The 25,439-nt window shown below is 38.4% G+C and overlaps 1 protein-coding gene across 2 annotated transcripts in view; it reads right to left on the minus strand.

Moving 5' to 3' along the window:
- Positions 1-25,439, minus strand: part of UNC13C (unc-13 homolog C) — a 586,631-nt gene that overhangs the window by 349,540 nt on the left and 211,652 nt on the right. For both annotated transcript variants that reach the window (XM_032622977.1, XM_032622978.1), the window contains 2 exons: positions 11,685-11,904; positions 16-243 (listed from right to left, as the gene is read on the minus strand). In XM_032622977.1, the coding sequence (XP_032478868.1) occupies positions 16-243; positions 11,685-11,904 (448 nt within the window). The remainder of the gene's footprint in view (positions 1-15; positions 244-11,684; positions 11,905-25,439) is intronic.

Below are 25,439 nucleotides of genomic sequence, written 5' to 3' on the forward strand. Positions count from 1 at the left end.
AAGACTTATTTTTACCTGTAATGGTTATTTTTGCTGACCACTTAGATGTCCCGTCCAGTACACTCTGTTTGGCCGCCTTTGTGTACTGCACAAAATCTTCTTTAGAAATCTGAAACATTTCCTGAATTACTTCAAACACCTCTGGCCTGTTTGTCTCCCTGATCTTCATTCTTTCTTTCATGGCTGTAATAATGGTCTGAGTCTTGTCTTCCGCACCATGCTTAGAACTCTTTTCTGCCGCTCCTATAATAGAAAAATCAACCGTGATGTAAATATACATGAAGTTACTTTTTGAGGGACCAAGAGAGGGAGAAAGAAAAAAGGAAGACCATGAGAATGAATGAATGCTTTCATTGTGAGAAGTCAGGGTGGCTTTTTCAAAAAATATAAGGGGAACAAGCTCTATGCTGAGACTAGTCCTTGTGTTACTGGCAAGGAAATGGACCTCCACGATCCCAGTTTTTTCAGTTGTATTACTGAACTGAATCACAGTTGTGCAAATATTTGGTTTGAATTTTTAAACACAAATTTCAAAACCAAAAGGAGCGCACATAATTGAATCTGTTATATACCACAAATATTTACTCACTGAGTAACCAACACAAAATTGAGAAACAGACTGGATGCATACGGCAAATGTCACTTGAAAATCAGTATTTCAAATACTTGTGTTCATCTAAAGTACCTACTTATTTTTAATTGATGAAATTTATCATAATGAAAAGCTTAAATTTTTCTCTGCAAAATAAATACCACCACTATTTGTTATATTGAAATATAGGGTAAAATTTTACTTGGAATGAAAGTAATTCGGCTATTTAAAAAGGATGTGGAAACCACTGGGCTGAACTACCTCTACCTCATGGACCACAGACTTGAACTCTCATTCTGTGATATGGCCATAGTTTTAAACAGGCTGAATTTTCACTTTCCACCCAAAACTCTGTTTTGTTTTCTAAGACATTGTTTTTTCATGATCGGTCTCAACTTTCCGGGCACTTTTGTTTCTAACACAAATCCTGGCAATGAAGGATTTCCAAAAGCCAATTCTTGGGTCCACTCACCTTCTCCAACTACCAACCGGATAGTCTTATGTGGCCTCTGGGTTGCTCAGTATTCCACAAGCAAATAGTGGACCCTGATTCCAGTTCTCATGTTTCCTTACTGAGTTTGAAGCAAGAAAGCAAAAGCCCATGTATCAGGGTCTATAAGGAACTGTCGCTGCTGAAACCAAACACTTTTTGGTACAGAAGCAACTGACATATAATGAAAAGAAGAAAAAAATTGTGTCTATAGGTGATAATCATTCCAATTTTTATCTCCATTACTGTAAATACTGCCCAACTTGTATTATATTTTTTGAAATATTGTATTTCTGAAATAAGCATACTAATAGAGTTTAGAGACTGAATGTGATAATTTATCTGTACAATTCCTATCACAAAGGATAGCCTCAGTAATGTTCTTTGAGTCTACTTCTGTGAGTGTTATGCCCAATTTAAGTACAGAAGCTAAGACAAAATACAAAAAGTCAACTCTGAACTCTCCTCGTAATAAATTCATCTAAAATTTAACAGCAGTATTTTAGTGAACATCTTCATTTATTTGAAAATAAAACATTTATTTTCCAAAGTAGAAAAAATACATTCACAGTAATCAAGGTATAATTAGAGTACACTAAAAGAGATGAAAAATCTATTGGCAGAAAGAGCAGTTTCCCTGTCTTTACCTTTTTTTTTAAACCTTTGAGAATTTATACCACATTTAAAAAAATAGTAAAAATTAATGTATTCCATTTAAGATATAATTTGAAAGGACATTCTAAGTGTCCTAGTCATCTGTTAAAGCATGCCCTCAAACGGCTACACATTTGTGAATTGTGCACCTTTAAGCAATTAAGCATTTTTGTAATTTGTCAGTAATGGTTTAGCTCCACAGACCATTAATTCTTACATGGTAAAATTAGCTTAGGCTACACGATATAGTTACAACTCCCCAAAAGGCTATTTTACTTCAAGTATTGGAATAGTCATTAAAAAGAAAGAACAGCAGTGCCCTGAAAAAGTCACCTAGAAGATTCAAAGTGCCTCAAAAGTTTGGTCTGTAAAGGTCATTCTAAGAATGCTCAAAGTGTCATAAAAATGTTGACTTCCCCCAGATTTCTAAACAACTATTACGGTTGTGGCTATTAAGCCCTCAAAGCTCTAGAAAAGTGTGTTAAAGTTCCCAACAGTTAAATGTATTTTGGATTACTTTTCTAAATTCAGGAAGAGCCAGCTGACTGCCAGCCACATAATAAATGTTCATTCTAGTAATAACTACCAAATTCAAGGCTGGAATGTCAAGAGATTTTTCTTCCTAAGAAACCAAATCTCTGTACTTAAAAACTGCCGCTTGAATTCTTTCAAGGAATTAACTAGGAAAGCTTGACAATTAGCTTTGAAATCATTCACCAATGCTTTTGATGTTGGAGTAGAATATCTACTCAATATGTACAGACAACATACAGACCCATAAATTGTGAAATCGCCAATCTAGGAGAGCAAGTTAATAGAGAGAGACTTATGTTTGAGCCTTTTAACTGTTATTTCTAGAAAAGATATATAGCTTTTTTTAAGTTCTACTTTTATAGTTTTGATCTGAAGAAAGTGATTCAAAGTAGATCTATTTAGTTCAGGGATACAAGACAAATTTATAATTTTTATAACTCATCTACAATGACTTTTCATTGCCCTGTTATTTATTGAACCTATATATCTCATCTTATTTCTCTAATGGTAGTACATCAACCAGAGATCAACAATAAAGGAGATCAAGAGATATTACACAGTGAAAGCACTTGGAAGAGTAATACATACTCCTTTATTGTTCTTTGATATTGTTCTCTGAGTTCTATTGATCTCCTTTATTGTTGATCTCTGGTGACATATTACTGTATTTCAATGAAGCTGCTAGAATGCAGACAAAGAGAATGGACTTGAGGACATGGGGGTAGGAGAGGGTAAGCTGGGAGGAAGTGAGAGAGTAGCATTAACATATATACACTACCAAATGTAAAATAGCTAGTGGGAAGCAGCTGCATAGCACAGGGAGATCAGCTAGGTGCTTTGTGACCCCCTAGAGGGATGGGATAGGGAGGGTGGGAGGGAGGCTCAAGAGGGAGGGGATATGGGGATATATGTGTACATATAAGTGATTCACTTTGTTACACAGCAGAAACTAACACACCATTGTAAAGCAATTATACTCCACTAAAGATGTTTAAAAAAAAAATCAGGCTCTGGATCATAATAAAAGAAAAGAAAAGAGTAATACATTATCCAAATGGAATGCATGTTTGTTACTTTTAAAAACACTTAGGGACTTCCCTGGTGGTGCAGTGGTTAAGAATCCGCCTGCCAATGCAGGGGTCACGGGTTCGAGCCCTGGTCGGGAAGATCCCACATGCTGCAGAGCAACTAAGCCCGTGCACCACAACTACTGACGCCCGCATGCCTAGAGCCCGTGCTCTGCAACCAGAGAAGCCACTGCAATGAGGAGCCCACGCACCACAACGAAGAGTAGCCCCCACTTGCTGCAACTAGAGAAAGCCTGTGCGCACTGACAAAGACCCGAAGCAACCAAAAATAAAGAAATAAATTTTAAAATAAATAAATAAAAACACTTAATTGACAGATTAATACAATTATGCACAACAAAACTGCAAGAAATTTCAACCTTAGACAGAGGCAGACTTATCCCACATGGCTCCCTTCCACCTAATTTAATGGAACAGGCAATTAACTAGAAACCTTCATTTAAGTTTTATTCATTACCCAAAGCATCTAAATTGCATATAAAAGTCACAGTTTCACCACTTTTACATGGCAACGTACAATTTCAGTTTTCCTTCCAAATAATTATCTATATGCATGTAACAAATGTATGATTCCACCGTGGTCTCAGTCTCTTCTCTTTCCTATTTTTCTGAACAGCTGTTCTAAAACATTTCTACTCTTTTCAATTCACCTACCGCTGCCATTACTCTCCATTCTCAGCATATGATCTTATCTCTTCCTTAACAGAAATGCAGGCTTTCTAAGTTCAGTGGTCACGTTTTCTCCCCTCCCCCATGGAAAAAAGCTGAACAACAAAAGCCAAACTTCATTTATAGCATTAGCAGATTTCTGGGGTGTAAATACTCTTAGCATGGCTGATTTCAAGGAACTGCCTCACAGAATTCTTCAGTATTTATCAACCAACACTGACACAACTACCTGAATATACACACACACACACACACACACACACACACACACTACTCTTCAAGGCCAACGACAAGTAAAGGTGTATTCCAAGTATCTAACACATCGCTTGGAAAATAGGATACACTCAGTAAATAGAGAAGATAAAATGTTTATTGGGGGAACCTAAAAAAAACCAATATATTTGAGTATTTAATTGGCTCTGGGTTTACTTTAATGTGCTATAAACGTCTTGCACACTGTGACCACAAGGCCAAAATCCTGGAAAAAACAAGAATGAATTCTATCTAAAATGATAAACGTGCTGTGGACTATATTTTAGGAAGAGACAAAATACACCCGGCCCTTGGCTACAGATTTGGGATTTTCAGAAAACAAATGGGTGACCACCATTATAAAGCAGAATTTGCTTGGCATATATACTTCATGAATTTAATAACGTAAAGCAAGGGCATAAATCCAATTATAAATGCAAAAAAATCAATCAAGACAAGCACTTTTTTTTTTTTTTTGCGATACGCGGGCCTCTCACTGTTGTGGCCTCTCCCGTTGCGGAGCACAGGCTCCGGACACGCAGGCTCAGCGGCCATGGCTCACGGAACCAGCTGCTCCACGGCATGTGGGATCTTCCCGGACCGGGGCACGAACCCGTGTCCACTGCACCGGCAGGCGGACTCTCAACCACTGTGCCACCAGGGAAGCCCAAGACAATCACTTTTTAATAAGGCAAGAGAGCACAGTGCTCATGGTGCTCTGGATATAGAACACCACAGCCTTGTGTGTGAATCCTGATTTGCCACATACTAACCATTTGAACTTGCGCTAGTTAATTCCTCTGTAAGCCTTAGTTTCTTCATCTGAGAAACACAAGGAAATAATAGTAGTGTCTTCCTTTACAGGGTCATTGTAAGGATTAAATGAGATAATGCATATAGTTTCAATAATAATAACTGAGTAAGTGTAGGGATTTCAGAATGTCTAAGAGGTTAAGTTATAAGCAGTTGTTAAAGAATTTCACATTAATGAAGAATTTTAGGGTTCTGAGCTTCATAATTACTTGCCCTGTGAAGCAACTCCTTGAAAACTTTTCCCTGGACAGTGCCATGCTCAGTGTCTGCCAAAGGCTAAATGCTTTATAGCTATTTACTAGATGGGAGTCAATGAAGTGCTTGAAGATAAAAGACAACAGAGTTCAAAGAGACTGCAGAAGATAATAATAACAATAATAATAATTTATTATTAACATCCATTAACCCTTACCTGTGTTTGAGGCTGGTGAACCCAGAGGTAGCAGGTGGTTAATAAACCTGGAAAGCACACTCAGGGTCTGATATTAAGGCACGTGTCTCGCTAAGAGTGTCTAGTATGAGAAACTTTATTGCTTTTCTTTTTTTTTTTTTTTTTTTTTTTTACCAGTAAAACCATGTAGGTGGACCTGCTTTTGACACTTCTGCTTTTCTTTCCCATGAAATCATGTAGGTGGGCATGTAGTTCGTGCTTGCTACCCTTTCCCTTTAGCTGCTTTACAACCAAGATAATCTTAACCCTCCTCTTTTAACATACCTTCAATATTTCAAGGAACAGCCCCAGACTCCCCCGTCTTCAAGACAGCCGCCTCCTTTTTCTTGTAAGATCAAAGCAGCACACTCCACACGATTTCTCACAAACAACAAAGGACTGATGATTAACAGGCGGGTAACCGGAGGAGCACAGATCTAGCAGAGCATCATCTCCCACCCCTGTAGGTGGGGAATGTGGGCAGGGAGCCTCCTTTGGAGGAATTGCCACCTTCTATAAAGTGACTTCACTGTCAGTAAGCCTACAGCCCCAAAGAAAAACAACCTTTCCTCTCCTCTGCTTCCACTATATCAACCCCACCAGATTCGATCATCCTATTTTTAGTAAATGCAAACTTTTAGAAAAAGTTTAGAAACGTGCCTGCCAAACGCCCCCCACAAAATCAGGAATACACTCTCACAATTCTTTGTCAAAACTCCATCTCATGAGTGTTACCTAGATACTCACTTCTCCAAGATTTTCCAGTCATTTCAGAGTCCAGAACTATCTATAAGCTCTAAGGGAACAAATTAATTGTAAAAAAGGTGGGGGGGGCAACTTCAAAAACATTTTTACTATGTAAAGAAAAAGGAAGGAAGCAAGGGAGAGATTGGAAGAGGAAAGATCTTTTTGGTCTCACGACTGTTAGTTACATAGATTTCTTCATATCTTTTTCAAAAAAAGAAAAGATAACAAAGGAACAATTAAACTTAGGATTTCTTTCTTTTTCTCTTTTTTTAAAATAGCCTCTGACACCTGTGAATTCAGCTGACACATCTGGTTCACACTGTGGCTGGAAGCTGGCCTGGCGCTCACCACTAGGCAGTAACGCTTTCCAGCTGCGTATAAGGACTCTCATAGGACACCATCCTCACACATGGTCCCTCTTAAAGCAAGACAAACAAGGCCACTCTATAATTTTTTCTAAGCACAGATGAAAACCAGGTCACCGTGTAACCACAAAATACCAAACATCCCTCTCCTAATATGAGTGACTACTGCTTCTTTATTAAGTACAGCTATTAGCCTCACTCTGCTTTCCTCGTAGATTTTTTTTTTTAATGTACACAATCACAGAATTGTCCTCACTTCAAGGCAAACCCGATCAAGAGAAATCCTCTGCTTTTTTACTGCCCTCTTACTGAGATGCCCTGTAGTTCACCCTGCTGTGCATTCTCCATGAAGTGATGGGGAATAAACTGAACTTTTAAAACCATAGGTGTGTTCCTGGTGGTCTTTAGCTGAAGGGCATTGACAGGTATTATTAATTTCACATATATGGAAAATGGTGCTCAGAGAGGTTTTAAAAAACTCTACTAGTGACAGGATTAGAAGCCAGATCTTTCTCAAGTAGTTCAGGAGTATGAAAAAAATGTATATAGATAGATAAGTAGCCTTCGCTTAGGTTACATAGAATATGTCTGTGACATTATGTAAGGCATACTCACCCTTTTTGTGCCCCGAGTCCCCTATCCCAAAACCTGAAAATGCTCCATTATAAGGTTATTCCTTTGCGTTAAGGAACTGACCATTGTACTAAGCTAACTTAACTACTGATTCCACTTTTATCCAAATTAACTTATCAAATCGTTTCCTCTTTAGTGCTGAAAAGTCAGTGTAGTGAGTGAATTGTGATTGGAGACGGTGGACAGAGCGTATACCCCGAGCTTGGTGGGTTGGTCATAGAGGGAGGCCTTGAGGAGTCATGATCGGGAGCGCTGGGAAGCCAAGGTCTGGACAGCACAGAATGTCTAAAAGACACGGAGCGGGGAAAGCACTGGAGATAAAATTTAACAACTTTCCATTTTTCCCCCTAGGGTCCACTTTGCATATTTCTTTATAAATTAGGAGAGATCACTAGGCTGGGAGTTCAGAGACCTTAGTTGTAACGCTACCTATGTTACCATTTGATTCTTTTCGACAAGATACTGAACTGTCTGAACTAAGTAAAAGCAGTAGATCGGGTTCTCCAATCTACTGATCTCAAAGGCTCCCTTAATGATCTACGGTTCTACGGAAGGATGATCTTTAAACCATTTCATGCTATTTCTAATTGTGTTCGCATGCCCTCATTTGTTGCTTCCCCAACACTTATTATGCAGCTAGCTGTGCTTAAATGTGTGCTAAATTATGGGGAAACAAAGACTGGTCTCCACCCTATAGCAGTAGACACGCAAAATCCTATTTGTAAGCTTCCTAAGTATATTCGTAACATAAACATACTTTGTATAATTGCTGTTGACAGAGTAGAACGTCAAAAGTTTCCAACATATGTGTTTACATCTATTCACCTGAGTTAAGTTTTAGAAAACATGTCTGAGTCCAGGGACAACACTGATTACTTTCTTTCTAGATCTGAAAGCCCAGAATAACGCTCCCATCCATAGCTGTTCAACATATACAAATAACAGACCATCTTAAAAGACAGTGTGGTTGCAAATGTGGTAGCACAAATACGAAAAACACCAGCATCTACTTTGCAGACATGAGTGCACTAGCCAGATTTTGTGAATGTTACGAATTCACAATGGCTAATAATTAGTGCATGTAAGCTTAACATAACGTCAGTGGGAAACACAGAACAAAATAGCACATCTCACAAGATGCTGCTTTCCTGAACTCTTGATGAAATACTTTCTCTCTTTATGCAGATACTTGAAATTTCCAGTTAGGACTTAAAACTAGGCAGAATATTTTTTCAGTGGGACTCTGGGATTTCTTCTTTGGAGATGTGTAAGAAAGTGCTAGTCAGTTGGGTTAGGCTCCATGGTTATTTGCACATTTTTCTGATTTTGAAGTTATCTCTTTTCTACTGTAAAAAGATAATCAAGGAAAATATTTTATATGTGATCTCTCTTTTTACGTATGTCTCACTCTGCATACAACCTCAACCCAGCCAGCGTACACTTTTTTTCACTTTTTCCTAGTTTAAAACTGCCACCGTAACTGTTTTGGCAAGGTCCTTATGGGTTACATGAATATCATTCAGGGTCAGAAACTGCTCCTCCATTAGCTGTGCTTCAATTCTTCCATAACCAAATGCCATTTCCAAAAAAGAGTAAATGTATTTTAAATAACAGGACAAAAATGAGTTAATTCAAGAAAAATAGGTGAACGCTACCCACCACTACTGGCCTGAAACAGGGAGGGGTATGACAGATCAGTGCTCTTCTCTCAAGCATTGCTATGTTTTCCTTTGCTATCCTTTGCTCCTAACCTCCACTTCACATAGCTGTTACCCTCAGGCCAGGAAGGCAGTCAAGTGTAGAAACCACCAGGTAGAATCCACTAGACAGGAGCTGAGATGACGCTGTTTGCAGAACCTATTTCCATGCATCTCTGCACCTGCATGGAGGTACTAGAACAGTGAGTGGGATATTATCACCTGGTCTAATTTCCCTTGACTGCAAGTGTGTAAGTCACAGACCCAAGACTTGATTGGACTGAAATACCAAACTCAAATTAATTTGAAGTAACTTTAAATACCCTTTATTTTGTACAGGTCATTAGACCCAAATGTAGACTTATTTTTCCTTTTGTTTTATTCCGAGTGTATGTGTGTATGCATGTTGAGAGACTGCAATTTCTTCAGAGAAGAATTAGCAAAATAATGAGGGTTCTAGAAACCTAAAGAAGACTATTATCTTCAAGTATTTGAAAAATTATCATATATGATAGAAGTCAATTTATTAAATATTTTCTCCAAAGGTAAGATTTGGCTTAACGAAAAGAATTTGCTATAAGGCAAGAGTTGGTTCAAATTTTATTTTATAAGCTAGAATTTTCTAATATAAATTAAGCTGCCTGCCAAGGTGTTAAATTTTCTCTGTAGATGCTCAAACAGAAATTGAATGACCATTTGGAGAAGGAAATCAAAGAACTTCCTTGTGCTTACAAGTTGCAGTATTAGCTGTATTTTCCAACTCTGATTTCTCTTTTTATTCTCTCCTTTTCTTTCAATTTTGGCACACATGGAAGTATTTCACACAATGTGTCACATTGCAAATTTCTTGCTTAAAGCAATGAAAAGAGAAATTTCTTAAGGAAATGTCACTGATTTTGTAGGGACAACTTTAAATTTTATTGATAGTTATTGTGGCAAGCGGTGAAGTTGAATTCATCTATTAGCAACACCTCTTTCCATTCAAGGTGAGAACATGGGTTTTAGGGTAAAATAAGGAGGGGTGATCAAGGAAAATATCCTTTTCCTGGGGCATACATGTCTACCCTCATTTTTTCTGCACTGTTTTTGATTCTTCCAATTTACATGGGCATTTTAATGAATAACTTCAGCGCAAAGCTCGCCTAGTGTATTTAACCAATACCAAATAATACCAAGAAATGGAAATAGACTACGAAAGTGTTTCTAAAGTTTAATGAATGGGTGGCATCTCTCTTCTCTGAAAGACTTAAAGAATGAATTCATTTCTTAGGTATTATCTGCATCATTTTTTTTTTCTTTAAGGGACTCAAGCCACTTGTTTCTAGATGGCAATATTTTTCCTATCTGTTTTCTCAAAATGTCACTGCCCTAATGTGATTGTTTCTTAAGATGTCTGTTCACAATTCACTTTTTAGACAGGTAGATTGAATTTTAATTGTATTATGAGATTTTGCAAGTAAATTGGCTGAGTAATACTGAGTCAATCCACCTTCTTCTAAGCACTCATTCCTAAATAGGCCTTTTATTTTTCAAAGGAGGGGCACTATTTTTTTCAAAAACACATTCATTACCATTAACAGTCTTAGGCTGACCTGACTGTGTAGGGAGAATACTGATCAGGTAGAGGAAAGTGAACAGTATGTGTGACTGTTACTGCAAGAGCCAGCTGTGCCAGCATTTCTGATTTAATCTTTATTTTGACATTTTCCTCTGTCCTCCCTCAATTTCAGGCAACCTATGTACCTTACAATGACTGCATTCCTATAAAGAATGAAGAAAGGGAACAATATTTAGATGTAAAAAAAAATCATTTGAAAATGAAAATCCATGTTTAAATAGATTTGTTCAGCAGTGCTTTTTTAGTTATATAAGGTCAGCAGACAAATCCAGCAGTGAAAAGCCAATAATATGTATTTTAGAGTATGATGTTTTGGCATTTCAGGACCTAATCTAAAGTACCAGTATAAAGGATTTTCTTTTGGAAATGGAAAATTTAAGATAACCTGTCATGAAAGTCCAAGTGACATGTACCTATTCAGAAATGTAAAAGAATGGAGAGGCGATTAATATTCATTGAGCATCTACTATGTGCCAGACTCTTAGCAGCAACTATTTCATTTAATTTTCGAAATAACCCACTGAGGTATAATTTTATTATTCCTATTTATTTGGTGGAAGAAAATGAAGCCCTGAAAAGTTAGAAAAACTTGCCCAGGGTCACATATCTGGTAAGTTAGACTTGTCTTTGACTTCAATACAAGACCTCCCAATTCTAAGGGCTGCACAGGGACAGCAAAAGAGCATGGCTCTTGCCTGCAGAAGGCAGGTGTCAAGTAGGCTTGGAAAAGAATTCCAGTTGCTGTCATCGCAGGGGTGTGTCTTCACCCCTGTTTGAGGAATGTGACTTTACATGTTCCCACTGACCACGTGGGGCTATTATGAGATAAAAGTGAGAACAAAGATTGGAAGTCACTGTGAAGTTGTCTACTTGGTCTGAGTGCCACTGAACTCCAGGTAGTTATTCTGAGGAATCTGAAAGTGCCAAGGTCAACAGTGTAGGAAGACACAATCATTTACATGACTTGGCGGGCAGTATGTATATCTTTGTGTGAATGAATAGGCCGGGGTGAGTAGGATTTGTTGAGAATTAGCAAGAGCTGAAAATGCATAGGGTAAGACCAGCTCTGCACACCTGCCTCTTCACCTAACCGAATACTCACTCTGCAAACAGTCCGCGTTCAGGAGGTCCTGACACTTTTCGTGGCACTTCACTCCGCACTCTGAACACTTCATGCCTTGCCGGGCAATGCCCCACAGAAGCCCTTCACACTCGTAGCAGTAGGTAGGTGTCGTAGCCGTCCAGACCTCAAAGTTGTGTGGGGTGGTGGAGGACATGGGGTAGATCAGTGCCTGCAAAGTCTTCTTGAAGACATGTATTTTCTGTGAAGATGAGACAAGTAACCAACACGAGCCACATTAGTAGATCTGGAGAATTTCATCATAAAACAAACCATTTTACAACTTTTTCCTGAAAACGCTATTTTGAGGGGACCCCTTGATTATTGATTTAAGTGAGGGCAGTCATCAAAATAACTCTGCACACTTATTCTTTGCTCAGTGTCCTAGGGCCCAAGTCAGTTCTTCGAACACAAAGAACTCCCCAGTCTTCATATTGGACTGGGCTCCCTGCTGTGTAAGCTTCTTTCATGGCAGCACAGAGCTCTTGCTGCTTGATAGTGACTATGTCCCTCTATCCTGTGAACTCCACGAGGGCAAGGATGATGAACATACTGCTCACTGCTGGATCAATCCTCAGAGCCTAACCTAGTCTCTGGCTTGAGATAGGTGTTCAGGAAACATCAATTCAAAAAAAAAAAAGGAATTTATATTACTATCCTTGGTCTAAATTGGTTCTTCTGGTGGTTGGTAAAATGATGAAGTAATGGAAAATATTCTCAATGCTGATTTTAACCCTCTAGAAACACTCCCTCCCCTCTTTTATATTCTACCTAGGCCTCATCTCCCGGATTCTATACCCTCTCTAACACTACATCCCTCCCCAGTCCCAAAGTACACTTCTTCTATAGATCTTTCCACAGGGAACTGCTTTCATCACCTATTCCTTAGGAAAGAGCTCATCAACGAATTGATAAGAAAGCCCTAGTAGTAGATAAAGGTTAAATGTGGCACTCTCCCATGGTGCTTTATATTTTAAAGGGAGGTAATATTTAATAGCACATGGAAGCTGTTGGTAGAGTGAGCACTGAACGAGGAGCCAGGAGGCCTGAGTTCACGAGCACAGGCCCCATCATGTGACATATGAAATGGGTTTCAGTAGGCAGGAGCGCTCTTCCCTATTTCTCTAGTGCCTAAACAGTGCCTATCATTGTCCTTGGGCATAGTAAAGGTACAACACATTTTTTGTGTATGAAATTAATGAATGTCTGTTACTCAAGAGTCTTGTGATCTAGGAAGAGACTTAAACTCTCTAATCCTCACTTTCCTGTACTACCTACCTACCGTATTATGTTGAAGATCAAACAGTGAGATGGTAACAAATATAGTCCATAGACTTCAAACACTAAGAAAATACTAAGTATGGGCTTTCCCTGGTGGCGCAGTGGTTGAGAGTCCGCCTGCCGATGCAGGGGACACGGGTTCGTGCCCTGGTCCGGGAAGATCCCACATGCCGCGGAGCGGCTGGGCCCGTAAGCCATGGCTGCTGAGCCTGCGCGTCCGGAGCCTGTGCTCCACAACGGGAGAGGCCACAACAGTGGGAGGCCCGCGTACCACAAAAAAAAAAAAACAAAAAAAAAGACTAAGTACTAGTGTTGATAGTGGAGATTTGTTTGGATGTGTCTGTCCATTTGATTGTCATATCCCACTATGCAGGTGACGTCCTGGTAGAAAGACTAGCACTCTCTGAAGTTACAATTACAAATAACTTCCCACAACTACCTGACGCATAATAAATGGTTATTTACATAAATCCTGTAGGAGTCTAGCTGATAAGCAATGCTAAAAAGGAAGCACTTGTATTTTGCATTAAACATCCTTAAATCTCATTTCAGAATGTCTTCCCACAGCGTTGAAATGGCTAACTTGTCATTATTTTTCAAATCCATAGTATGGCAACAGCATATTTCCCTTTATTAATACATTCCCCTCATTATGTATTTTCCCAGAATATGTTTGTTAATGGTGGAAGGAGGTTCCCTACCAGGGAGTTAAGCATTACTAAAAAAATTTTCTAGCTTTTGAACAGCAAGATGCAGACTTGCTACTCCATGAGGGGCTGGGCAAAGCTCTTTATATTTCAAGTGAGTCTACAGAGCAACAGTAGGTTGAAAATATGGGAAGTTCTCAAGTAGAAGACCCCTGTGTTAGGGTTTGTATCGACAAAACGAGTGGATCCATCACTTTTCAATAAAGATAGTCTGAGCCAATAAATCTCTTGGCTTCATTCCCTAATGAAGATGCCTTGTCTTGAAAAGAACTGTTAAGAGTTCTTTTAGAATCAGATGTATTATGCATCTTTGCTTCCCATCTACTGCCTAGCAGAGTGATATTCAATATCATCAAAGTGACTTGAATGATTCTTGGCATAACAGATTTACAATCAGCTCTCCATTGACAGTTTCATGTTCTAGCTGAGCTGAGGGGCTGGAGGACCGTGTAATGTGTATATGTGGTGTGTGTGAGTGTAATACAAAAATTTTGGTTGAGCCAAAAAAATAAGAATGGACTTTAGGTATATTTGCGATTGCATCATCTGTTGTCTTAGTAGGGGAAAACAACAATTCTAACTCATTGGAACACTGGGTGGGAATAGAACAATCTGCTACTGAATACAAGTGAGAAATACATATTAATTTAGAAAGCAGAGCTGGGCAAAGGGTTGATTTTGAACATGAATTCATCTGTGTAATTTAAATTTGATGATGAACACACTGTAATTCCCTATGTCCATTTTCATTTTATTGAATTCAAGTGACATATAGTCAGTGCTCTAAATCCTTAGGCTATAGTAGGAGTAATAAATATAAGGACCACTTGCTAAAAAATTAAATAGGCTGAAGGAGGGCTTCCCTGGTGGCGCAGTGGTTGAGAGCCCGCCTGCCGATGCAGGGGACATGGGTTTGTGCCCCGGTCTGGGAAGATCCCACATGCCGCGGAGCGGCTGGGTCCGTGAGCCATGGCCACTGAGCCTGCATGTCCGGAGCCTGTGCTCCGCAATGGGAGAGGCCACAGCAGTGAGAGGCCCACGTACCACAAAACAAAAAGAATAAATAGTCTGAAGGAAAGCAAGTGAAAGACAGCTGAGAAGGTTTCATTGAAATGTTTGGTTTGGTTTGGTTAAAGAGGGATGGTCCACTTCATGAAAAGAGGAAGTGAAGCTAAGTTCAAAAAGAAAAAACATGGAAAATTTACTAGACAGCACATTGAAAATCAACTGAATGGGGCATTAGAATAAACCATAACATGTGAAAGCTGTAGAAGCTGGAGAAAAACACTAGGTAATTCACTACAGGGTACATATCCCCAGTCTCAAAAAAGTGATTATGAGTTTTTTCATTCTTGAGTTTTGGGGATATGGGCACGTGTTTACCAAAGCTTGAAAAGTACTCTAAAATAAATGGCTAAAGAGAAATAAAGGAAACACTCCCATTTACCATTGCAACAAAAAGAATAAAATACCTAGGAATAAACCTACCTTAGGAGACAAAAGAGCTGTATGCAGAAAACTATGAGACACTGACGAAAGAAATTAAAGATGATACAAACAGATGAAGAGATATACTGTGTTCTTAGACTGGAAGAAATAACATTGTGAAAATGACTATACTACCCAAAGCAATCTACAGAGTCAATGCAATCCTTATCAAACTACCAATGGCATTTTTCACAGAACTAGAACAAAAATTTCACAATTTGTATGGAAACACAAAAGGCCCCAAACAGCCAAAGCAATCTTGACAAAGAAAAACGGAGCTGGAGGAATCAGGCTCCCAGGCTTCAGACTATACTACAAAGCTACAGTAATCAAGACAGCATGGTACTGGCACAAAAACAGAAATATAGATCAATGGAACAGGATAGAAAGCCCAGAGATAAACCCACGCACATATGGTCACCTTATTTTTGGTAAAGGAGGCAAAAATATATAATGCAGAAAAGACAGCCTCTTCAATAAATGGTGCTGGAAAAACTGGACAGCTACATGTAAAAGAATGAAATTAGAACACTCCCTAACACCATACACAAAAATCAACTCAAAATGGATTAAAGACCTAAATATAAGGCCAGACACTTTCAAACTCTTAGAGGAAAACAGAGGCAGAATACTCTATGACATAAATCACAGCAAGATCCCTTTGACCCACCTCTTAGAGTAATGGAAATAAAAACAAAAATAAACAAATGGGACCTAATGAAACTTGAAAGCTTTTCCACAGCAAAGGAAACCATAAACAAGATGAAAAGACAACCCTGAGCATGGAAGAAAATATTTGCAAATGAAGCAACTGAAAAAGGATTAATCTCCAAAATATACAAGCAGCTCATGCAGCTCAATATCAAAAAACAAACAACCCAAACCAAAAATGGGCAGAAGACCTAAACAGACATTTCTCCAAAGAAGATATACAGATTGTCAACAAACACATGAAAGGATGTTCAGCATCAATAAGCACTAGAGAAATGCAAATCAAAACCACAATGGGGTATCACCTCACACCAGTCAGAATGGCCATCATCAAAACATCTACAAACAATAAATGCTGGAGAGGCTGTGGAGAAAAGGGAAACTTTTTGCACTGCTGGTGGGAATGTAAATTGATACAGCCACTATGGGGAACAGTATGGAGGTTCCTTAAAGAACTAAAAATAGATCTACCATATGACCCAGCAATCCCAGTATGGGGCATATACCCTGAGAAAACCATAATTCAAAAAGATTCATGTACCACAATGTTCATCGCAGGTCTATTTACATTAGCCAGGACATGGAAGCAACCTAAGTGTCCATCGACAGATGAATGGATAAAGAAGATGTGGCACATATATACAATGGAATATTACTCAGCCATAAAAGGAAACGAAATTGAGTTATTTGTAGTGAGGTGTATGGAACTTGAGTCTGTCATACAGAGTGAAGTAAGTCAGAAAGAGAAGAACAAATACTGTATGCTAATACATATGTATGGAATCTAAAAAAAATACGGTTCTGAAGAACGTAGGGGCAGGACAGGAATAAAGATGCAGATGTAGAGAATGGACTTGAGGACACGGGGAGGGGGAAGGGTAAGCTGGGACGAAGTGAGAGAGTGGAATGGACTTATATATACTACCAAATGTAAAACAGATAGCTAGTGGGAAGCAGCCACATAGCACAGGGATATCAGCTCCGTGCTCCGTGACCACCTAGAGGGGTGGGATAGGGAGGGTGGGAGGGAGACACAAGAGGGAGGAGATATGCAGGTATATGTATATGTATAGCTGATTCAGTTTGTTATAAAGAAGAAACTAACACACTATTGTAAAACAATTATACTCCAATAAAGATGCTTAAAAAATAAATAAAATAAAATAAATGGCTTATGAAAACATTTCTTATTCCAACAAAGCCTAAGATGGAATGATGGTCACTTTAGAAACTGAGGAAATGAACGGCTAAGGAAAGCATGAAAAATACATCTGATAAGAAGGGACTCATGTCTCAGGGGAATACTGCATACTGGGGGAAAGATTAGCAGCAAGGTAAGACCGGATCAAACAAGATTATAAGGACATAGTGTGGAGTTTTTGTGGAATAAGGCAAAAGATAGGATACTGGGCACTGAATAAAAACAAAGCAGAAGAAAACAAGGGGAAACAGTCAAATTAGCCATGTACGACGGGAAATGGAAGCCTGTAACTGACCTTTAAGAGTTGAACTAAAGGGAAGAGAAAATATATATACACACACACTTTCATACATACACACACGTACTTAGAGAAGGTAGAAAGATAATAGAGTGTAGCTAATAGGATCTGAGCTGATGTGAAAGGATGGGAACTGGTTAGGTTATCAAGAGAGGGTCTCTGGCCTAGGTAAACAAGGAACTAGACATATGGAGAAGGTGGTCTGAAGAACAAGCAGAGCTCAATTACTGGAATTAGGACTGAAGGACAGAGTGGATTCAGCAATTTGGGAGACTTCCTGCTAATCTATTTTAAGTGTTCCTAAACTTTTCAAATCTTCTACAACGAACATATATTATTTGCTAAAATGTATGTATGTTCTGATCATAATAAAATGCATGCTCACTGAAAGAGTAATTTATAAACCCAAACAAGCATTAAAATAAAAAATAATTTAATTTTTCAAAGTTAGGTACGGTTTGATGCATGTTCTTCCAGTAATTTTTCTATTTATAGCCATGATATCAAGCTTTTGCAATCAAGTAAAGAACAATAAACATTATTTTTATATTACTAGTGTGATTCCAGAAAGTAAGGCAATTTTTATTGTTTCAACACTGCTTTAATCTGTAGAAATGACTACTCTGCTTTCACTCAGGTAAGACTTAGTAGCCAGGTACGACCTTTGGACTCCAAAGAGGAGGATGCTCATATTTTAGACAAAGATTTTGTTAAAAAGTCCTGCTCTGAGAAACTGGAATTTAAAGTGAGTTGCCCTAATATATCGCTTTTTGAACAATTAGGACAGGGAATGAATTGCCTTTTCTATTGATAACTACATGGGGAAATGAAAATGAGTCAGAGAAATAAAGCAATCAAGCCTCCTTCAGGGAACAATTACCAGTGTCTTTGGACCACCAAAATTCCAATCTACAAACTGTTAACACTTATAACAGGAACAAAGCTTGACTGTCTCCATTTGCCACATACCTTTTCTCCTTTTCCCTCTCCTATGTTAACCAGCAACTTAACTAATGAAGTTCTATTTTTCTCTGCATCCTGTGGCCTTCCCTCATAGAACTACGTAAACCATCTCTTTCCTATACTGGAAAACAATCACATTTAGATAATTCCAGGGAAAAAAGTATGCTTCTTTTTTTCACGCGTATTTAGAAATCTACTTACTGTCCTCTAAGTATCCTTTTGCTATTTCTGGACAAAAGCATCAGAAAGATTTGCAGAGCAAAGATTAGGGACAATGTGACCTTTGAAATTGGTCATGAGCATGAGGACAGAACAATGGTAGAATACGTTCCTGAGTATAAAAACAGACATAATTTCATGACTGGTTTACTCATTAGACTAATCATTACATAAGACTGACTGTAGAAGCTAAAATTACTTGGGTAAAATTTTTTGTCACAGAAAGTGCTAACAGAGACTAAAACTTATGTGCCTATACATGGAAGACTGTAAGTAATTTGTTTTTACTTATATTGTTTGATAACATGTACTAATTACCAGTGACCTAAGTAACTTATGGACTGAGTCCAAATAAAGAGGGTAGAACAGTGATAAAATAGATGGTTCAATAATTTAAGGAGAGGACAATATAGTATATACAGTCTGAAGTACAATATGGTTCCATGCCAATACATGACATGGAACTTGATCTGATAACAAATTAGGGTAAATTTGTCATGTACTATATAAGTATCACTTTTTCTCCAATTCAAACTTTCAATGAAAAAATACATATATACAAATAAAGAAGGTGGTATGAGATGAGTAACTTATTAAATATAAGCGGCCAAAAATAATTTGAATTTCTCCACTGGGAGAAACTTTAGGCATTTTAATCTGGAAAGTCTAATTCTTACCAGTCGGGGCAGAGACTGAGTTCTTATAAATCTTCTGACAGAGGCCATGAAAGAACAGGAAGAAGGGTTAGGATATTATAAAAGGAAGAGAGGGAAAAGGGTGACCCTCCCTCTTAAAGGGAACCCATTCTATTGTTCTCTCGTAAAACCAAGAAAGTCAATCGTGTAGCTATGTAAAGCTGTGTAGTGAAAGTAGACAATCATAAAAATAGTAACTAATATTTATGCATCCAAAATGGCTGAAGTGCTATTTGTTATCTCATTTGATTCCCCTCCAAATCCTCTAGAAATATTAGTATATTCATTTTGTTTATTGGAAAACTGATCTGGAAACCTGGCAAATGAAGTTGATATAGCCCACTAGGTAAGTGTTGGGAAAAAAACATTTTACTATGTAGGAGGGCTGCAAAGAAAGATTCCCCAGGCATCTAAATACATAAATAAATAAATGGGACTTAATGACAGATTTAAAAAAGCAGGTTCTGTGGAAACCTAAGAAGTATGTTTGGGATCCAGTTAAACTCCATGGGCTTGGATCTTTGGGTTTTCAGACCATTTTCAGATAGGGCATTTAGACTTGACTTCTACCTAATGTGGGCATTGAGGGTAGTAATCAGAGACTAAGCATTTTCAGATCTTTATGTATTTTTTCAGGACAGAATTACTGATCAAGTTTAAAATTTGAAAAGTATTTTAATTAAACGTTTAAAAATAAGAGAACTGGGCTTCCCTGGTGGCGCAGTGGTTGAGAGTCCGCCTGCCGATGCAGGGGACACGGGTTCGTGCCCCGGTCCGGGAAGATCCCACATGCCACGGAGCGGCTGGGCCCGTGAGCCATGGCCGCTGAGCCTGCGCGTCCGGAGCCTGTGCTCCGCAACGGGAGAGGCCACAACAGGGAGAGGCCCGCGTACCACAAAATAAATAAATAAATAAATAAATAAATAAATAAATAAATAAAAAATAAGAGAACTAAGCTCATATTTATTATAATAAATGTAAACTGAAGCCAACCATAAAAAGACAAATTCTGAGATTGAATTTTAAAACTAAGCTATCTGTTTTTATGAGATATGCATAAAACACATTAAGATTTAAAGGAAGGGCCAGAAAAGGTTCTATCAAGGAAGATACTAACCTAATTACTTCAGTGAGCTGTATTAATATCACATAGAATATGTTTAAGGAAAAAACATGCAAGAAATTAACAGGATTGCTACCAAAAGTTGAAAGAAACAATTTATCAGGGATATAGAAGTCCCAAAACTTATGTACTGAACAGAAAAGGCTCATATGGGATATCTACAGTGCTGATCATGTACTAAGCCATAAAGCAATTTTCAATTAAATACTAAAGACTGAAAATACAGTCCACGTCCTCTGAACACGATACAGTAACAAAAATAAAGCCCTTATCTTTGGAAGATTAATGAATATACTTTCTAAATAACTGATGAGTCAAAATATTAATCACTGGACAATTTAGGAAATAATTCTATCTCAACAACAATAAAAGCACTATATATCAAAACTTGTATGATGCAGCTAAAGTGTGCTGAGAGGAAAATGAATAGTTTAAAATGCATTTGGTAGAAAAGACAAAAAGAAAATTAGGTTATACAAGTGTGGTAAAAATATAAACAGAAGCAACAAAATGATAGACACGAAATCTCTGAAGTTTAGAAGGAGGAAGAAAATGAAGAAGGAATACACAAGGGATGGAAATATTCTCTTTTTAAAGCTGAATGATGGATATAAGGTGTTTGTACTGTTATTTACTCCCTTCATTTATGTTGTAGATATTATTTTGTGTGTATGCACTAGTTAATAGCAACAATAAAAATTAACAGACTACATACTCAACTTAGTAAGTTAGAAAAATAGCTTCAGGGAAAATATAAAAAGTAGAAGATGAGTAAGAGCAGAAATAAATGAAATATAAAACAAAGAAACAAAATATGGAGTCAACAAAAGAAATGCCAGAGAATCTCTTGCAGTACTGACTCTATAAAAGAGAGGAAAAGATACAAATAAATAAGATGAAAACAGCACAAGCTTTTATAAATGATACAATTATATGAACAATTTGACGGTATTAAGTTTGCAAATTTAGAAAAAAGGATAACTTCCTGGAAAAAATATAAATGATTAAAACTGACTCAAGAACAAATGTTTAAATAACATGGATAGAATTGTTGTACTACATAAATTGATTTAGCAGTCATATAACCACCCTAAAAAATCAAAAACAAAAAAACGTACAAGACGGTTTTAGAGGCAAGTTTTGTCAGTCTTTCAAGGTTAGCAACACTTACTTTATGCATATCACCCCAGAGAAGTGGAAAAGGAAAGCTTCCCTACTTATTTTATAAAATTCGTTTATTCTTGATGCCACAATTGTTCAAAGACATGGTAAACCATAGACCATTTTACTAATGAATAAAGGTGCAAAAATCTTACATAATTAGCAAACATATGAGAAAACTGAGGCCAAGAAAATTTCAGTAACTTGCGTAAATTCCCTCAGCTAGTAAATGGTGGACTTGGACCAACATTTTTCTCAAGCCAAGGACCATGATTTCCTTCTCTTGAAGAAGGAAAGCAGCAGCCCCAATAGCAATACTACTTGTAAACAAGAGATAATCTGTATATTTGGTGTCATTGCTGATGACTCCCCTATCAGTACTCCCTGCAATCTGCCCCTCAGTTGCAAAGGTGACATGGAGGCACTGGGCTTAGCAGGTACTCTGGATACTTCATCCTAAGCCCCTGTTCCACTGCCCTGACTGCCACTGCTGTGCCTGGCAAGACATTTCTTTAATTCTCTCTCATTGTGAGAGAAGTATTATTACATTAATTTAACGATGAGATAAACAAGTCTCAAGGGAGACAAAGCATATTGATAAGAAATGAGTTCTCAAAGGTACTAAGAGGTGGAGCTGAGATTCAAATTCAGGCCATATCACTTCAATACTTGTTCACGTGGTATGAAAGGATTCCTGTTCCTGAGCGGGAGTCCGGAATCCCTGGGTGAACTGAGCCTGCAACTTCCAGATTGAACCCCAGGCACCAGACAGGTGTTCTGACCTGCTTCCTCCTTCCATGTTTCTTTCTAGGTCATGCCAGGAATAGGACCCAGCTCTGATATCCTGTTTATCCCCACACCTAATTCTTGCCAGTGTCTTTTCTTTGGCCTGAATCCTGTTATTGGAAGAAGGACCTCTATCCTCCTAGACAAATCAACCCTTTATGAGAATTGACACTCCCTATAAGCCTGCCCTTAGGCCAGCCTCCTAAACATGGACATCAACCCAGATAGAACAGTGTTCTAGAATCTCTTTTAGCCTTGGTGATCTGGATTCCTCACTCTACCTGAGTTTCTCATAACCATCCTCTAAGCCTGTCTTAGTCTAAATACCCCTGCCTACCAAAAGCTTCCATTATGAACTATAGCAACAGTGGGTACAGAACACAGTATCTCAGCTCCTCTCTCACTATAAGCATCATGACAGCAGGGATTTTTAAATGAGTTGTTCTCTGCCTTATTTCCAAAATCTGAAACAATGCCTGAAATACAGAAGACAGTCAATTAATATTTGTGGAAATAGTGAATGGATCTACTGTGACTGTGCTACTCTTGGCTCTAAACCTAGGAAACTACCACTGAGAAAGCAAGCACAAAGCTAGGCAGTGTAGTGCCAGGCGGATTATTGTTGTGGTATATGGATACTAGATTGTTATCCTGTCTGGTGCTATTAAACCAGATGGGAATATTTCAAAGCTGTAGTACTTAAGGGCTGATTAGACGGAGATTCCCAATCAGTCCCAGTAGCTCCCTGTGGTGACTGGGAATTGGTGATGGACGGGGCGCCTGGCAATACTTTGCCCACCGCCAACAGTGTGTCAGTGGAGGTGGTGCTGGCTGACGCACTGTCATCTTGCATCAGACTTTATAGCCCTTTCCTTCCTTGGAAGAGATGACTGAGCTTTTTACCGCACATCTCTTTAATTCAAATAGAAGGGCTACCATTTTCCACATGGCCAAGCCTTTTTTCTTCATGTAAAGGCAAATATTTCATGCTTCACATTCAGGGTGCCTGGGACTCACAAACTGGGAAGTGGAAAGTATTTGCTCCAGCATTTATGTTAGTTGCCCATGTAATGACTTAATGTGACAGCTTGTCAAGAGTGGCATTTAATATGCCTGTTGTACAGAAGTCATATTTCATTTGCTTTTTGAGACATGGGCCCCAGGGCTACGGGCTCTATGAGTTTTAGAGGGAGCTGATGATGGACTCTGTTCATCCACTCAACACCCACACAGAAATATCTTCTACATAGGTCTTCTGAAACTAAAGAAGCAAAATGATATGTTTAAGTAAAGGAACAGTAGATCAATAGCTAATTTAACTATGAAGTGAGGGTGCGGTCTCTGTCAGAGCCTCAGAAAATGTAGCAGCATTCCTCTAATATCTGTCGCTTTCCTCTTCACTTTTCATAGGAATGAGTATTTGTGCATTAAACCAAATAGCAAATTCTAAAATATAAGAAAGGAACAGTCTAGGAGTCTATCAATAAAAACCTTCCATCTTGATTATTTCCTTGATTATTTCCTCAAAAGCAAAAGACTGGATACTTTGAGATTCAGCAAGCAATATGAAGCTTTCTCATATACCAGAGAATGTTTACTTTCTTTCGTACCCAAACTATAGTGAAAATATTACATGGCGTCATAAACCCAGCAGATAAGAATAAGCCCCCGGGAAAGCAGCCATATTTTAAAAATCCTATGGCACAATAAAAAATGTTCTGAACTTGCTGTAGCACCCAGATATCCAAAGGGACATGTACTATTGCTGATGTAGTACTTAAGGGATGACTGGGTTGGGGAGGGCGGCTTGCTGATAGACACCTAGGAAAGGTTGGCTTTGGGTGGAAAATGACAATGACAGGAAGAAGAGAATGAAAAATATAAATAATGGTGTTTAAATGGCAAGTGTATAGAAATTTAAAACAAGTAATAATAGTGGCCACATTTTTATTCTCTAAAAATGACAGTGTCTCTAAAATTGGGGGAGGTAGAGTACATAGTTGCAATAAAGGAGGGCACAGATAAATTGTCTTGGATAAAAGCCCCAGCAGAGGGACTTTCCTGGTGGTCCAGTGGTAAAGAATCTGTCTTGCAATGCAGGGGACACAAGTTCGATCCCTGCTCAGGGAACTAAGATCCCACAGGCCGCAGGGCAACTAAGCCCGCGTGCCACAACTACAGAACCCACATGCTCTAGAGTCTGCGTGCCACAACTAGAGAAGAGAAAACCCAAACACCACAATTAGAGAGAAGCCCATGCACCACAACGAAAAGATCCTGCGTGCCTCAAAGAAGATCCCAAGGGCGGCAACTAAGACCCGATGCAGCCATAAAAATTAATTAATTAATTATTTTTTAAAAAGCCCCAGCAGAGTGGCTGTGCAGGATGCAGTTACCATGGCACAACACCCACTGCTCATTGGAATCACCTGGAAGTTTAAACAAAACAAAACAAACCTCTTCTATCCAAGCTGTACTCGAAGCCAATTAAATCAGAATCACGGGAGTGAGACTCAGACATAAGTATGGTTTAAAGCTCCCCCAGGTGATTCTAATGAACCAAATTCAAGAATCCCTGACCTACTTGTACCTTCTAACCATGCTGGTTCTTTCATTCAACAAGAATTGACAAAGCTTCTATCTTATGTCAGACAGTGTACTAAGCAATAGGGATGAAAATATTTAACAAGAACGACAAACAGGATATAGTGCTACCTTCATGGAGTCTAAAAGGAAAGGCTTATGCAAAATAATCAAACTGTAGTAACAAAAATAATAAGAATACCAGCTTGTATTTATTGTTTACTGTACCCTAGGCTGTGTAAGCAGGTTAAATATTCATCCACTCCCTTAATCTTCTGTATTATTATCACCTCACTATACACATGAAAGAACTCAGGCTCAGAGAAGTTACATAACTTACCAGACATAACAATGCTAATTTAGTGGCACAGATGGGACTCACCCCAAGCAGCCTTCACTCTTAACCATGCTATACCATACTATACTATGGAGGTCATGATTAAATGCTAGAAAAGCCCTGTGGAAGAAACTAATAATTGAGCCAGAAGGGGAGGAGGGTGTTTGGGAAAGCCTCCAAAAGG

The sequence above is a fragment of the Phocoena sinus genome, chromosome 2 (assembly GCF_008692025.1).
Source record: "Phocoena sinus isolate mPhoSin1 chromosome 2, mPhoSin1.pri, whole genome shotgun sequence".
Taxonomy (NCBI): domain Eukaryota; kingdom Metazoa; phylum Chordata; class Mammalia; order Artiodactyla; family Phocoenidae; genus Phocoena; species Phocoena sinus.